This window comes from Myxocyprinus asiaticus, chromosome 36 (assembly GCF_019703515.2).
Source record: "Myxocyprinus asiaticus isolate MX2 ecotype Aquarium Trade chromosome 36, UBuf_Myxa_2, whole genome shotgun sequence".
Taxonomy (NCBI): Eukaryota; Metazoa; Chordata; class Actinopteri; order Cypriniformes; family Catostomidae; genus Myxocyprinus; species Myxocyprinus asiaticus.
The window spans coordinates 13,961,197-13,979,137 of NC_059379.1; the positions used below are offsets into that span (position 1 = coordinate 13,961,197).

The 17,941-nt window shown below is 36.5% G+C and overlaps 1 protein-coding gene across 20 annotated transcripts in view; it reads left to right on the forward strand.

Moving 5' to 3' along the window:
* tcf7l2 (transcription factor 7 like 2) overlaps positions 1–17,941 on the forward strand; it is a 107,024-nt gene that overhangs the window by 63,340 nt on the left and 25,743 nt on the right. Inside the window, exon 1 of one of the 20 annotated variants that reach the window (XM_051673989.1) lies at positions 14,141–14,264. The exons of the other annotated variants lie outside the window; for them this stretch is intronic. Coding sequence (XP_051529949.1) covers positions 14,142–14,264 — 123 coding nt within the window. The 5' untranslated portion in view covers position 14,141. Of the gene's footprint in view, positions 1–14,140; positions 14,265–17,941 lie in introns of those variants that run through there. 20 annotated transcript variants of the gene reach the window in all.

Here is a 17,941-nt window from a genome sequence, read left to right on the forward strand (position 1 = left end):
TCCATCTGCACACATTTTTCACACATAAGCAACACTCTTATGTTTCGGTTTATAGAGCATTTTTCTGATGATCATCAACTAGTGTGCTGTAGAAAATAACCTCTATATCGTTTGCAGATAAGTCGATAATTTAATGGCATATTTAGTTGTCAGATATGTAATTTGTGTCATTGCCCCTTTGAATAGTAAATTTATTACATTTGCATTGATTATAGGAGGTTTAAACAGGTCGATAAAGAGAATTTTGTAGTATTTTTAACAAAATGCGCTCTTTTTTCCTCTGTAAATAACAAATAAGAGAATGGAGTAATGTCATAGCTTAAAAAAATATACCCTCATGCTAAATGGAAATTTTGCTCTCTTTAGATTAATTGTCCTTGACAAATAAATGCTTATTCAAAAAGAAAGAAAATAAAAACGTGTGAGGTCCCATTCCATCTGTATCACACCGTATATATACTCTATATACTGTGGGAAATGAAAATTGGGCTGAAGTGTTTTTTATTAAATAAGTCAGAGAAACTCCAGGAAATAGCTTAATTTCATATTGAGACACATGACTTGGGGATCTTAGCGAACCAATTAACCTCAACACATCTCATTAAAAAGCTGCTTTCATGACTAGAAGCCGGGGACTTATCTGCCAACATAGGACATGAAAGCAAATTTGTAAATCCCAAACTCTAAAAGTAATTGGAAAGGTAGGTGCAAAGGGTAGTACTAAAGTGACATGGCTGTGCTAAAATTAACTAAAAATGTAGTTATTAGAAAAGCAATGGTAGGAAGGATGGATAGCTGTTTTTTAAGGTTAAATTAGCAAAGGGATGAGTTTTGCTAAATGAGAATAGGATGTACTGACAGGATGTTATTTAGAAAGCACTGCTTATACTTTGGGTAAATGTTTAGTTCACGAGAGAATGGATGGTTTTGCTAATACTAATTTGTGGCACACCCCTATGAAGTCTCTTAGCATTTAGGAGAAAAGGGGTTTCTGTTCTTTGGCACATGGGTATTCCCATGCCATAGTATAATCAAAATGCTAGAATTTGTATTTTTACTTCATAAGTTGCCTTGTTTATAGATTGCAAAAGATGCAATAATTCGACTCACACGGTCTTGGTTTTTGCTAAAGGTTAGCTAAATTTAACCAGGGGTCACTGTCCTCATGGACCCCACTGTAAACGCTGTGTAATCGGGACCACTGTGAAAGATTTCATTTTTTTTTTTTTTATTACCTTATTGAAAATCCATTAGTGTCAGACTAGAGGACATTAATTCACCATTTTGATCATTTAGACATAGGAAAATCATTTCTAAATCCCAGACCTCTGGTTTATCTGAAATCAGACTGATGTTTCTCCATTACTCATTATTAAAATTAATTATTTAATGGGTTAATGACATTTGAGGATTTGTAAAGTTTGTTTTTGTGAATGTGTGTTGCCTGGTGTGTCTCTCTGTCTCTCTCTGTCTGTCTTTCTGTCAGCTCAGAGGGTCCAGTCTAGTCAATGGCCTAAGAAAAATTATAATGAGAAAAACGGAGCCATCTGACCATGATTTGATTTTAAGGGTAGCTAAGATGATCGACTCTCAACATAACAGACATAACCAGTGCGATGTAAACCATTTTTTTTTTTTTTTTTTTCTTCTGGCTTGAAACTCTTAATCCACTGAACACTAGACCAGTATATTGAATATTCACCTTAGAGTAGCAATGATTTTGTTGGAATTAAAAATTAAGCAACATTGTTATTATCACAATGATAGCACTGTTTTTTAACCTATTAAGTTTTTAAAGATTGCATCATTAGTGTGATCTTTCTTGTCTCACAACTTAAGAGTTACATTTGATTCATTTCAATTAAACAATTCATTTTGTTCTTTTAAATTAATCGATTCAAAACTCTGATTCAGTTGTCAACAATCAACAATTTTCACAAAAGTCTAATTTTTATATATTAGTGTTTTTAGTCAAGATGTATATTTTTTTATATCGATGCATATACATGAAAATGATCAGTTAATATTTCCTTGTGTTCATTTTGTTTAAAACAGTTTGGAAAATAATACCTTAATTATTGCTAGATTATTACTTGCATTTAAGATTTTGAATCTTCTTTTAAGATCTGATTGAAAAGATCTTTCTTTTAAGCAAATAAAATAAAAATAAAGTTAAGGGCAAATAAATACATTTAGATATCCAATATTGTCGGAAGGATAATAAATATCAAGATTTATTTTTAAAAGCTATAAAACCCATCGGTTTTTGCACTCAGCAGATGCTCTAGATGTCCAGCACTAATCTTTCCCCTTTGGTGATCGGTCATTCGATAAATGTAACCTTCTAAATCTTCTTAGCTCTGAGGAGCAGACGGACCGGGAGTGTCAATGGGCACGGGATGTGTATAGGTTACACCGCTCTAGCTCTACGACACCCATCTACCATTTGCTAGAAGGCAAATGGCATCCGAAATCTGATTAGCCCCCATTATAAAGAGTAATATTTTCATCCCGGCAATTCTCGATACTGTGTCAGTACTCTCTGCTGTTCCAGTGCCGGGAAGAGTACACTCCTTTGGCAGATAGTAGATATCCCAACCATCGCTTGTTTGGACATTGCTGTCATTCACAACATGGAAAAAACAGACAGCCTAGAAAATAGAAAGCAGCTAAATAATGTCAAAAGATCAGAAATCAATGGGCCGGAGGAATGTGATCCTGCTTTTCCTGTCACATGCACTCTGCCAGAGTGTTTTTCCAGAGCCACGAAGTTGCTTGTGTTCACTCCCTTGGAGATGTAATATAAGTACGGGAAAGCTGTGTTGTAGTGTTTGACCATCAGCAAAAATAACCTTTTACTTAAAGGTTACTATCAGAAGTCTGAGTTACATGCATTTTATTTACAGAGAAAAAATAAAAGGTTGGAAAGCACAGTTTATTAATGCACAGTATTGTATTTCTTTGAATTTTGAGATTCAAAAGAATAACAGGAAACTGATCGTAGTGTATGACAGAATGAGCAAAAATCTACATATATTGAATTTTAGAGGGAGAGAAAACATATTTAATGTTTTTCTTATTGTGAGATTTTTTCTTTAGTACTATATTTTGTCAGGAAAATATTTTATACCGTAGTTTCTGCATTGTGATCTCTTATAATGAGAGACAGAGAATGCAACACCATTACGCTTTGTGTTGCCCATTGAGGATGAAGAAAAACTCTGGACATTTCTGGGAGATAAACTTAATTTATTTGCTATTTGGAGGTCTTCTTTGAAAATTGTAATGAACACATTCAGAAACCGGAGAATAGATTTTCTCTTAGCTTCAAATAAGTCTGTGTTATCGTACTCTGTCATTCGCTCCTTCCTATTTTCAAGCTACTAATTGATGTTTTTGATGTTGCCGAGAAAATTGAACAAAATGTCATGTGTGAACCAGCGCGGAAGTTAATAAGATTGACTTCGTTGACGGAATTCACAATGAGCAAAGGAGAACCGTATAATAGGGACTTGATGCATTTGCCAAAACATTTTCGGATGGGGTGAAATCGACACCAGCAATACCCAGTGTAGAACATTTGGGATGACTGGTCTTTTTCACCATGTTTTTGCTTTTGCGGTTTGTTTTGTTTATCTCCTTGTAATCTAAAAAGAATCCGACTGGTGTGCATAAGCAGATGTGTATCCTTAAGGCTACTGCCCCAAACCAGGCTCAACAATTCGAAGAAATCGTCTCCCAGGGATACCCTTCCGCTCCAGACAATACGTATTCTAAATGTTGTTTTGAGTTTGAAAAGGCGCAGAGCTTTCAATAAGGTTAGATAAAGATATGTCTAAGAGATGCACTGATATCAGTTAGGGTCAATGCATATGCTTGGCCGATGTGGAAAAGAGCTTAAATTCAAATCCCCTTGAATAAAAGGATTGTAGCACAACCATGGTTGCTCCATCTTTAGCCATTTATCAAACACTGGCCAAAAGCCGAATTAAATCCATTGTTTACAACATTTACCTGTTTGTTTCAAACATTTTGGTTTATTAGTTAAATGTTTTCTTGAAGAAATTAAGAAAGTAGTGTGCTATAACTCCACAACATTGAATTCCTTTTTTTTCTTCTGAAAACTGTTATTCGCAATTGGCAATATGGCTAGGTGTAATGGGGTTCTGTGTTTTTAATTAGAGTGCGGATTAGCCGAGTTCGGTTCAGTGGCTCTGATTATTTTTTTCCCGCCCTTTAGGGGAATGAGCTAAAACCCTAATGCGGCCAGTACCCCCAAGCGGTCCTTTTTTGAAGACACCGAACAAAAATCGTAGACGTTGCTAGCGTTCAGCCCTCCAAGGACCCACAGTAAGGGACATTATTCTCAGAATAGCCAATTAATTCAGCTGGCAATGATCGGTTAGCGGTTCTTGTGGCCCTCCTCACCCCCCCGCGCTCCACTCGGCATTTGAAATGCTAACACAATGAAATATTTTTCTATTGGTCGGTGTCCCTCAGCTAAGCCACCGCCGCGGGCAGAGAATTTCATCGACTGATGAGACCAGAGGCGGACCCGATAAAAAGGTTACCTGTACGTGACATACACTCAAAATGGCTTGCGCTACCTTGAACTCGAAAGTTCTATAACTTTTATTTGACTTTTCATCGTTAGCTAGGCAGCCCTTCTGCGCCCGTGGAGAGTCAAAAATGAAGGACAGCTACTTGTTTGTTTTTTCACAGAAGCATGAAACGTCCTTGCAAATTGTTGTAATACGTTATGATAAGCAATTTGTAACTTTATTTTCATGCATCTAACTAACATATTAGCTAGCTAGGCTTTTGTACGAGCGTAGATATTAAACATAAAACCAACCTTCCAAAACCACCACATACATGTTTTTTTTTCATTCACTTGCCGTTAAATCCTTTGCATTTCACTTTGCGGTAAGTCTATTGCCGACGACTGTTCGGCGTATTGCAGGGCTTTGTGTTGCAGGCCTGGGTGTAAAGAAAAAAGCAGTGGTGCACCTGTCATATCAACAGCTGAGGGATGGGGAGGGTGTCACAGAGAAACGGGGAGAAGGAATGGAGTTTTTTCTCAAATTGTTAGTTGAAGTAAAAGTATGGTGCTGGAATCCCCCCACCCCTCACGACAGACTCAAACACCATAACCCCCTCTCCCTTTTTTGCAGCACACCCACACATATACACCCTTTCTCTCTCTCTCTCTCTCTCTCTCTCTCTCTCTCTCTCTCTCTCTCTCTCACACACACACACACACACACACTCACACATATTTTGCTGTCTGCAAGGAGTGAGGCAGGTGGCTCCCCATGGCTGTAGCTTCATGACAACATGCCATTAGAAATAGCAGGCCTGTTGATCAATCCAGCCGACATGACAGCTTCGCCGCAAGGCCTGGCTCTTTGAGCACCATCTCTGCAGCAGCTCCCTCTCCTGTTTCTCCTCACTAATTGGTGAAAGTTCTCATATATATTCTTGTGGCACAAGGCTCTTTTTTCCTTCCTCTTCTTCTTTCTCTCCTTCTTTTGCTCTTGCTACTCCTCCTACTCATCACCCCTTATGTATTTTACTTTTATTTTTGTCACAATGGAAATGATAACTTTTAGTTAGATATTGCAAGTGGGTTAAAAATAATGTGTGCTGTAGGCATTCTAAATTTCTTATTTTTAAGAGGGAAATATGCAGTAAGGCTATGATTTCACATATGGCAACAGATTTAAATAGAAAATAACAGCAAATATTCAGCTTATAGGCATCACATGACGAACCTAAATTATGAACCTACATTTTTAGTTTTAGTACCCTTCTCATAATATAGCAATAAATATTAATTTGAAATTAAATAATATTTTTAAGCAGTATTTTGAATGCTTGGAAAATATATGTGCATATATTTATTTAGAAGAAAAAGATTTGTTTAAATACAATACTCATCAAACCAGTTGTCAGAATTCTTATTCTGCTAGGTGCAAGCTGTCATGTTGCAGAGCCGCATTTAAACCTACTATCATCTTTTGTTGAAATGCTTAACACCCCCTCTTTGATTTCTCTCGTAACTAAATAAATTAGTGTGCAGACGGAAGGAGAAACACACAGCAAATGTTTAAATATCTCCTATTTGTCATCTGTTTAGGCTTTTAATTACACAGAGACAGCTTAGTGCGAGCATTCCAAGCCAAGACGCACTCCTCTTGAGAATTGGAGCCAGAGTACAAACTCTGTCCTTCCCATGAATAATTTAGTTGTTAACATTTAATATTTATTTTAGGCAAATCCTCTGGGCCAGTGGAGAACTTGTGCACTAACCAGAGCTTTTTTATGTTCTATGTTTATAAAAAAATTAAAATTAAAATTAAAAAAAAGTCATTGAAACCCATTTAAGCAAGACTCGTGTTGTGAAGTGACCTTATGCAAGAGAAGAACTGAAAAGAGATAAAATAATAGAGGCTGTTGCCTAGAGTAAAATGTAAATGTAAAATTTTTGTTCATGAATTGAACTTAAAAGGATCTTTTTTTTTACCTCACGTTATTTTATTTTCATGTTGATGTTGGCTAACCGTTATCTAGTGAAATGGTATTATTATCTGCTATCTCCACCCAGTGGCATGAAATAAGTCATAGCGATGATATTCAGAGTGCAAGTTAGATGTGAAGATTTGCCAAAGGGAGTATATTTTATTACACAATGATGTTACTGGTGCGTTTTAACATGGTTAATACTCTCCCCTCTCTCAGTATGCCGTTTTTCACATTGTAAACAGCATTTGTAGACCACAGTGTTTATTGTAATTTCATTTTAATGCAGCAAGATTTATATGCATCCATATTTTTAGAGCCGATTGTCAAATGCATGTTGACACCCGAGTCGTTACAATAAGGCTCTGTTCATTTCGCTTTAATTTAGCAGGCTAGGGTGTGTAGTGATAGTTGTTCTGGAGGATTCAGGGGGCCGGGGTTGAGGATCACACTGGACTGGGGGTCCGTATAAGCGGATCGACGATGAGTGGAACTGGGGGTACCTCTGAAGCTCCCTCTCTTGCTTTGATCAAAGCAGGCTGTTTTATGTGGCTTGTGTGAGACTTTGAAGCCACCGCGTCACCTACAGCACTCACTTCATCAAGTTCACCAGTGTCTTAATAGCAGATCAATAAGTTTCAAAGTCTGAGAGTTAATTTGATACCAGTGCTGATGTGATCGTGCTGGGTCGACACACTCGGGCTCGCAGCGGCTCTCTCTCTCTGCGTCTTGCCGCTGCTATTCCTTGCTCGAACACACATGCATTACACCTTCTCCCTCTCTCGATGAGCATTAAGACATGGCTTCTTTTCATCTCTGCCCGTTCTTCTCTACTTGACATTGATTCATGCAAACACTGCATTTTCAAGTGCTGCATTTTTTTAATTTAATTTTTTATCTCTGTACACTGCCTTGTGTATCTTGATTTTGGAAACTGTGGACCATTGTGGATGTTGTGGTTAATGTTAAAAATGTGCATTTGTGATTTGTAGTTTCTAGATATTCAAGTTTTTCTTGCTATTTTTCATAATAATTAATAATTTGAGATAATTTAGACATTAAATAAAATGAGAAGCCATTAAAAAAAATAGATTTGTTTTATTGACAATTGCATTGGCTAAATAGAATTTTCTTTTGATTCTACAAATATGTTAATTTTCTGTATAGGAGTTGGTTAGTCTAAATATATACTATATACAATTTGATATTAATATTAATATATTATTAAATATTAACATATGAGATTTAATATTTTACATTAAACATTGCATTTTGTAATTGAGCATTTGAAATTTAACATACTCTTTAATCTAAACATAAATGAAAATATCTTACAAGAAAACTAAAATGAACTTAATTCCCAGTTGATGTTAGTGAATAATTCAGCAAACATATATGGTTAAAATAAAGAAGAAAAATATAATGAGAAATAAAAAAAAAATAAAAAGATAAGTTGCCGATCACAACAGCGGCGGCATTTGGACATTAAAGGAAAACAGCAACAAAAATGTAAATGGTTCTTAAGCAGCTTTTCTTATTTTTGGTGGATAAATGTGGGTGTATGGACCACCCGTTGGCTGTAGTGGTCGGCACAGCATCCCAGAACAATAGCCCAGTTTAATATGTTCATCTAAGGGTTGCTAATGGTATTAGGGGACTGACCGATGGCCAGCGGTAGCCGGCCGCACCACCGTAAGCCCACAGCTTGACCCGAACACGCACTGAATCACCAGCACGATACAATTTGTGCCCTTGCATCTGTCATTTTACAGCCCCCATCAATACTTTTTATCTTGTTTTGTTATATCTATGAATAAAAAGGGACAAAAGAATGTGATGGAGAAATTATTTTTGTTGTATCTTCTGGAAGACTGAAGTGTCCAAGGAGAGAGAGAGAAACAAAGGATTTAGTTGCATTCAAAATTTCAAATGACTGATCGTAAAGTTAGTCGCTGTCTTAGTCGGAGATATTCCAGTTTTATCTTTGTATTTTAATACACGGTGTGTCGTATGCAGTGGTCCATACAATAGGAATTGAACTGCATAAATGGCATGTTACTTGTCTAATTTACTTAAGAGACGATTAAAGGTAAGGAAGATTTTGATCAAACAATTATTTTTTGATACATTTCATGATTAGTGAGGAGATTCATATGGAGGATTAATTTGGTTTCTTTCTGGTTGAAATTATTATTATTATTTGGTTAAATTACTCTGATAAAATTTGTTGATGCCTTGGTGTTTGGTGTATTTTATTGCTCATTTATAGCAGTTTTCATATGTGAATGTGGTGCTGTGATTTAAGTGTGAAAAATGTAATTGTTCTGAGCTGTCTGTGTGGTTTGGGGCAACCGGCTCTGCGGACCACTAAGCTTGCACCACAGAAAGCATCAGAACATGCTGTTAAATAAAAATGATAATGATGATCTCAAATATCTGTTGGAAATTGATAGGTGTCCTAGATGTTTTTATATTGCAGGTTCTTTGCTAGGTTTATTCAAATTTCTTGGAAATGATCATTTTTTTTGAAAATGTTAAAATATAAAGAACAGAAAGGCAACCGAATCAAAATGTTTAATGGCTGCATTAGAATTGTGTTCAGTAGTTTCTTTTTTAGTGATCAAATGCTTCTATCTTCTTATAAAGATAAATAAATAAGCCAGAAATTATGAAACTGAAATAAAGTTGTCTCTCTGTTTTGCTGTTTCTGTACACGTACAAAGAAATCTTTCTTCATTAAAAGTGTATTAATCTGGTCTCTCGTCCCTTGGAGGCACCTTAAGAAGATATTGTGTCTTTTTCTTCAAATTGTTGGGGGGGGGGGGGGAATCTCGCAGATTTGGTCCCTGTCAGTCAGAAATAATTGTGTGCTTAATCTCATCCCTGATGGATGACTCGGAGTTCAGCAACGGGCCGGCTCCAATGACAAATACAATATTAATATTCATTAACTGCTTTGACAATGCTAATTTTGATGCGGTAGTAAAGGGCTTTCCAAAGTTAGCGGCCAAAGCATCAGAGCTGCGCAAGGTGGCAAGATAATTTGTGCTGGTTTACTGAGCTGAAGGCTTTTAAAGTCTTAGGCAAAAAAGGGGGCTAGGTACCAGAAACAAAATAAAAGAGAAAAGGAAAAAACTTCAGACGCATTGGAAGCCAGGACTGCGGAAGTAATACGATCAAGAGGGTGCCATACAAATTTGACACCTCCGATGCTGTATCTTTGAGCAAATATTTCTCCTTTTTCTTTTCTTTTTTTTTTTTTTTTTTTTTTTTTTTTTACAAAAAGTTGCAACAGAAAGAATAACATAACATGGTAAGTCAGCACATTCTTGATTTTGTTTAATCTTTTTGATCTTTTCAATTATAGCCATTTGAAGATCAATAGTGATTTTTTTTCTGCTATGGTTTAAAGGCTCACAGCGGTGGTTTGGTGTATGGTCGGATCACGGCTTTAAGAGTGGGCTTTCTCACTTCTAGTCATCAGTTGGCCAGGCTTAATTTTTCTATTGCTCGTCTTCCAGAAATGTGGCTCATTTTAGTTTGTACTATTTAATAGTTGTTAATTTAGGGTTTATTTGTTGCACTTTTGAATTGGCCACTTTTTATGGTGACAACTCAAAAGACCTCTTGCAATTTGAAAAACTTAGTTCCCTGCCAAGTACAGACCTCTCTAATTTAGAAAAGTCTGATCTGTCTTTTTACATTTTTTCTGCCGCTTTCATCCATTTGTCATCGCTTGTTTTTCTACATCAAACTTTTCTGTGGGGTGCGACAGTCAGGACTGCGGGGTTGAGTTGTGTGGTGGTCACGGCTAGGCTGTCCGCGGTCGGATCGGATTACTCGCTCTTTGGCTCCTTCTGCACTTTTTTAAAATTTGTGTTTTATTTTTGCCGCTGCTGTGAATGGAGCGTGGCATTGGGGATTACTGACATGACGAGGGACACCCTGCTGCTTGAGTTTAGCCAAGTTAGGGCAACTCCTATAGAAGAGCTTCGAGTACCTTAATGTTTGCCAAGCCGCAGCAAGAGCAGAGAGAACGGCAAGTCTCTCACTCTTTCCCCCTCTCTTTTTGTTGTTCTTTCAACTTATCGAAGAAAGAGATGGACTCAAAAGAGCTTAATAAAGAGGATATGAAGATGAGCAAGGGAAAGAGAAAGAGAGAGAGAGGGCTCTTTTCCTTTCCCACTGAGTAAGAGAAGGACTAAGCTGCCGTATTTTGTTGAATGGCTGAAGGAGAGCAGCCAGTCTAGGCTCGGGCAGCAGGAGTGCTCCTACTGAAGGTGACCAGCACCGGCTGCCTGCGTCCGGGCTGTAGGTTGGAGAGAGCGCCTGGCGTCTCTTGGTATTTTGTGTTATCGGCTCAGGCAATCAGGGCTGGAGGGCAGCTGTAGATGAGGTGCTGCCCTCCAGTGGATTAGCGGATGATATAGTGATGTGTGCATCTTGTTGTAGTCAAAGCGCTACGGCAAGTGCCAGCATGCTTGTATTAACCAGGAACCGAGCAGCATCAGGACCCTATTCCATATAGAGCCTATTTAAATGGTAAGATTTCACATTTTCATGTCAAATTATTCTTCTTGTTTTGAGATGTATTTGTGGAGGTTTTTTTTTATTATTATTGTTTGGCAGCTTCTTTGGATTTTTTTGTTTGTGTGTATGTGCCTGACATTTTGCAATTTATATCACTTATGTTGTTAAGTGACAGGTTGACAAGATTTGATAATGAAAGAGTGTTCAGTTTGATTGCATTGTATAACAGTCGTTCACAAGGTTTTTTGTAAAGCAAATAATTTTATAAGGCTTTACAAATTTTAATTATTATTTCAATTAAAAAAACAATATTTAAAGAAACTAATATTTTCGAGTTAATAGTAAACTAATATGTTTATTAGGAATTGGCAATAAATAAATTTAACATATTGAATCAAATACAAAAAATGAATAATATTTGTACACAGTTTTTTTTTTTTTTTTAATCTATATAATAATTATACCATAACATATAATTTGTAGGATTCCATTTATCTATTATGAACTGATTATATGTTATTTAAAATTGATATATCATTCTACCTAAATCTCTTACTGGTTATAAATTACTGTTTATTTCAGATAGATTTTATTAAATTGTAATTTTAATTTAGGCATAAAATGCACATCCATTATTTATTTTAGTTAATGGAAATTGTAGATTTCTATGGCATCAATATTAATTCAAAGTTATTTGCAGAGAACTTTTTAAAATAAGAATTTGTCTTGTTAAATTGTCTTGTTAAATTGGCCAATATATATTTTTGTTAATATATATATATATATAATATATGTCTTTAATGGCGTTCCATTTATCCAAACACAGATTTAATAGATTTTTCTGTTCTCCTGCACTCACCTCTAATACAGTCTTAGATTCTTTTCCATAACAGTTTTTTTTTTCTCTCACTCATTTACAGTCAGAAAGAGTAAATATTGGCTGTTAATGTTGTTGTACATTATGTCTTGTTTCTGTGTTCGGACTTTCGTCCTTGTGGCATGATTGCGAGCTGTTGGTCAGCGGCGGCCAAACTGGAAGTTTACTTAAGAAAATTGCACGTGCGACAGAGGGGGGCCGTGGGAGCGTGGCGGCCCGGGTGAATGGAGGGAGGGGAGGCAATTAGCTGCCACGTTGCCGGGGATATTTTACTTGTCAGGCTGGCTTTTGTGTGGTTCTTGTAGAGGACATTCCCAGGGTTTTGTTTTGGCATTTAGGGCCGAAGGACAGCAGCTGAAAAGTGGCGAAGGGAAAGGGAGGGATAATTTAAGCACTGATAAACGGCATGTGGTGTCTGCTTTCAGGACAATTTCCAGTTATTTTAGTTTCATAAAAAGGTGCTTGTGGTAAATGTTCAATCAAATGTAAAAAAAAAAAAAAAAAAAAAATATATATATATATATATAAAAGAAATACCAAAAGTGAAAAGTAATTAAAATTGCTTTTTGACAGCTGACTTTGCAATTTAAAATTGAAATGAATAACATTGGAAATATTTGTAGTCATATAAAAACTGTTTAAAATTGTTTGTTCAAATGTATAATGAACACACACAAACAATTGTTTGTATTTTTTTTTTTTTTTTTTAAGTAAAAGCAGTGATAGCTGGCATTGTATTTAAAAATTCATACAATTTGGATAATAATGAACACAAAGTAATTCAAATAAACATATGAAAGTTGTGACAGATGCTTTTTGAAAACTGACATTGCAGATTAAAAACTAAATTGTGGAATATGTATAATCATATAAAATCTACATTTAAAATATTCATTCAGATGTATAATGAGAACAAAATTTTGCAAAGAAAGCATGAAAATAGTGACACATTTTTTTTATTAAATTGATGTTGCAGGTTAAAAAACACAGTTTTGAATATTTGTTGTCATAGAAAAACAACTAAAAAAGCATCTGTTGGATTACGATGTAAACATGACCTTTGCTGTGTAGGGAAGTCACACTCTTAAATCGGCTATTTGTGACGATTTCTTGCTTCCATTTCCTTCTTTCATTCCCTTGGTTTCCTCATAAAGGACAGGAAATCAGTGCTTATTTAGAAGAAAGATTTCAAGACAACATAGTAAATACAAGAAAGAGACAAGAAAAAGCTACAAATTGTGAGGTAGGTGCAACAAGCCTGTTCAGTTGTGTTTTTGTCAAGGCAAGGCCACAAAGAGTTAAGTTCAGGACATTTTTTATACCGTTAAAAAAAAGAAAAGAATAAAACAATAGAAACAAGACCCCACATTGATGCCACGTCCATGTCAAAACGGAGACAAATACCTTTCTCTCCTTTTTCACTGTCCTCCCCTGGATGGTGGGCTTAGAGAGGGGACTGTCAGAATCACACAGTTAAGTGACTGCTTGCCACACTTTGCTGATCTTGCCATCCCTTTGTGGATGTTGTTGTCTCTTGTTCTTTTCTCTCGCTCTCTCTCTTTCTGTCTCCTTCCCTTGCCTTGCTTGCTTTACCTTGTTGTAGCCAAGGCTTTTCAAGCTGCTAGTTCGTCTTTGGGCATCCTGGAGGCATTGCAGAACCCACACACACACATGCACACACACACACACACACACACACACACACACACACAAACTTGGACAGGCACATGCACAACCATGAGAGCTTGATAATAAGCTTTTTTTTTTTTTTTTTCGTCTTTATTTCAAGTTTCTATGCTTGTGGGAAGACATCTCTGCAGCTCTGATAACTATCAAGATTTCTCTAGATCTTTGTAAAACACTTTGAGCTGGACCGATTGACCGCTAAGGAGCAAAGAAAAGTGGAAAGCCTCATGGAAATGGAGAGAAATGTGTGATTATCTGTATGCAAAGGACAGGCCTGTCCGGACGTCCTGAGACACGGTGATTCACAGAGACCCACAGCGAAAAACAGCCTGCGAACAATGGTGTGTGTGTGTGAACTTTTGTGTGTGCGCCGTTAGGACACACACATGTGCCCGCTCAAACACAATAGCAGTTTCGGGAAAGAAGCTGAAGTTGAAAAAGAAGGAAAGAAGGAAGAAAGGAGAAATACTCTTATTCGTTGGCTGGAGTGAGAGGTGGAGGACAGGGGAGGGCCACACTGGTGCTCATGTACCCAAGAGAAGGCCTTTCACTGGGGCTGGAGGAGAGGGGGGGAAATGCCGGCTCGCTGGCCTCTGGGCTGTCTTTACTACAACAGGTTGGCTGCTGGCAATTGAGTCTTAATGCCTGGGTAAGTGTTCAGCAAAGATAGACGCACCGTTTTCACACTCCTACGGCATTTTTTTTTTACCTCCTTTATGTACTGTACATGTACTGTAGTGTTTTTTTTTTAGATTGACATTGTGAAGGATGTAATGTCACTTTATCTGTCTAAGAATGGCTCAAGAGATGTGTGTATGTTGGGGTGTTATAAGCAAGAACTAAGTTGTAGATTCATTGGATATGTCATTTGAACGTGTGTATCTTAGAAGTATATTCCAAAACATTGAGTGTGATGACAGAGAAGAGTCTGGAGAGGAAGTGAAGTTATAATGCAGTGTATGCACTATATGAATATAGCATAAGGATTCTTGGTGCTAAATTTCAGCTTGTGATTTCAATAACAAAGATTTGAAATTTGCATGTAAGAAATTCTTAAAATAATTCCTTCAAAGTGACAGAAGTATGAATGGTGTATTTTTATTATTATTTATTATTATTGCAAATGATTATTGACAGAAGTAATTCTTGAACCTTTCGGTTGCTTGCATTTCAAGAAGCAATGTTGACATATGTATTTGTTATGTATCACTTTGTTTCTATATGAGGGAAGTAAGAATTATTGGCATGTTCTTCAGTACTATTAAGAGTGGAGGAATGTTGCTATTCATATAGTCATACTTGATGTTAAGGATCATAGTTAGGCATCTATGTTGTTTGTATATGTGTGTATGTGTGTTTCTGAGTGTGAGCGGTGGGCGGATGAGGGTTGTTATAGTGACGGTGACATCATCATTGTTCCATATTCTTTTGAAGTTATTCTGTCTCATTTCAAACACAGAGTGCATTAATTTGTCTGCATCTGTTCCTTGCTTATTTGAACATTCCTATACATAAACATGCAGACACATATAAGAGTGTGGCTGTTTTCTGCATTGTGTCCGCCATGCTTGGATGCGAGCCATTGGCACGTACACTTCTTGAGTTCAAGTACTTGGCAGCTTTTTTTGCTTGCTCTGGAATTTTGCAGGCCTGAAAGCCGCTCTATCCATCACGAGGATGTCACACCCACCCCCCGTGTGTCTCCCACCTCCCAGCCCCACTACAGCTCATTAGAGCTTACAAGCTTTAGTGACAACTCATCATATCATGCCATAAAGCGGAGAGAAGCGCTCGGGCCCTTGGGGGGCCACAAGGTCGCCACCTTCACATTTTGTCTTTAAATTGCTCTGCAAGGTTCCACCAAGCGGAAATACAGCACCAACAGCTTTTTCCTGCTGCTGACCAGCCTCGTCCAGCCCTCTTGTTTTGTTTTTCTCTCTGTCTCCTTTAAAAGTTATTTCACTGGATAAACAAATATAGCTAAGCTAATTATTTGTGTATTGTAAGATTCACATGATAGTTGTTCACTTGGATGACAGTGTTTGTTAATCTTGTATGTATAAAAGTGTATTCTTGTGATCCAACTCTCAAACACTAAAAAACTGTCAGATACGCAGCTAAAGAAATGATAAACTTTAGATCACATAGACGCTAATCATAATACAGTGAAGTCCAAAATTCTGAGTCCACATTGAAATTATAGACATTCTATTTTAAGATTATTTTATTTTCCATTTAATCCTGGAAATAAATAAAGTTTTTGGATTTTGAAACATTTAAAACTAAAAAAGGTTATGACATGCAATGAATTTTTTTTTTCATAAAATGAAGAAGACATTTAAGATTCTGAACTATTTCTAAGTCACTAATCAAATTTTTGACTTTGACCATGTTAACTCTATACAACATTTCATTGTATCCATTAAAGCACATAAAATTATCTTTGGAACATTCTTAAATCATGCTGGGACAATACTGATCCTCAGCTTTCGCACAACATTTTGGAGTCCATGCCAACTTGTGTACATGGTGTTATTAAAGAAATACTATGAAATTCTGAAACTCAATTTCTATGCTCATCATACTCATCATACAATTTGTAATGAAAAGTAAATAAATAATTAAATTAGAAAACAATGAAAAATAGAAGCATTTTTAATAGAAGTCTCAACCATTTGAACCGTGCTGTGTATGTGTGCACATTAGTTTGTTTGTGAAAGAGAGAGGGAAAGAGAGAGTGAAGGACAGGATTTGATGGGTGCTGCATCAAAACGAGTGTGACATGCTCTCTTAAGACAAACAGGCCTCTCCATGCTGTCTCCATTAAAACAGCCCAAGCTTTTGTCAGACCACCACTGGGGGGTCACGACCCCAAGCAGAAACTGTCAGTCTCATTGGTCAGACAGGGACAGAGGAGGGAGTGCATGTCCACAGACTTACTCAAACACTCAGTGGCTATACTGACATATTTACTGACTCACATTAATTAGTATATTAGGCTACATATGAATCTACCTTTTCTAAATCAGTAATGTGCGTTCAGGCTCATTAAACCCTTCAGAGAAGGGGTGATTCTTTAGTTACTCAAAAGTAATTAAACATTCTTTTCCCCCCTTTACATTTTTTTTTTTTTATATATATATATATGCATTTAATAAATAATTACAATACAATACAGTAATATACAACTTTAAAAACAACTTCAAATTATAATAAACTAGCCCAAATGTATTTGCATTGTCTCTCGTTTGACGGACAGTGCAAGTGGTAGTTTATATCTAATATCCATGTACAGTACAATGCAAAGCTATAAGCATATAAGACCATAATGGGTCCTTATTTCTGTGGTTGGGTCAATGTAGCTAGTCTTTCTAAAAATAAATTATAGTATTTATGAATTCGGTAGTAGCCTAAACACTTCAAACTCATTATTTATTACAAAAGTTTCAATACACAAAGTATAGCAGTTTTCACCTAAAAGGTGAAATATGAAATTCACCTTTAGTATCATATGAAAATATGATACTTAAGTTTTGGTCACAGTACCTCAGTTAATGTTACTACTGTAAAATTGTAATACATTTTAGTAAAAGTGGGTGATTATATGTAAAGCATGATAACTGCACCTTCTAAGGGTCTGATTTTGATTTCTTAGATTGATTTGACAAAGAGAAATAATGTTTCCCATCACCATAATGTGAATTTTTTTTAATTCTAATATCGATACTTGGCCTGCAATTATTGATGCAAAATCACAAGGAAAAATATCTTAAAAATAGCAATATTTCGATATTTTTCCCGCCTCTAGTTGTGGTGGGAGGTATTGGCTAACGACTGAACAGGAGGTAGCCTGCTTTCTTTGCAGATAATAGAAAAAAAAGACACCCACATATTTTCTTTGCGTTCCTTGTGTGGGTTTATTGTGTGTCTCATTGGACCTTCGTGTGTCACAATGTCTCCAATCTCAATGAGTTGTTTAGAAGTAGGGTTTTAAAGAGCAGTGATTTGGCAATTGTTAGCATCCAATAGTATGCGGTCGTCCTTCGGTACAGGCGGGTTTATGTAGGTGGTCTTCCTCACTCCCCTGAGTCACTAGAGACAATTAGCCATGTCTGGAGGAAGAGGCTAAAGCCATCGTACAATAGCAATGGGGTCAATAGAGCCAGATGTATTGGGAAGAGTTTGTAAAGACTGAAGATGTAATGGACTTGAATAGCACTTAGAAAGGAAATTGTTTGGAGAATGTTTTTTGTGTGGTGTTAAAGGTGACTATCTATTGGACAGTGTTATTTTTGTCCAGCTGTGTACACACAGTGGGTGTAGTTT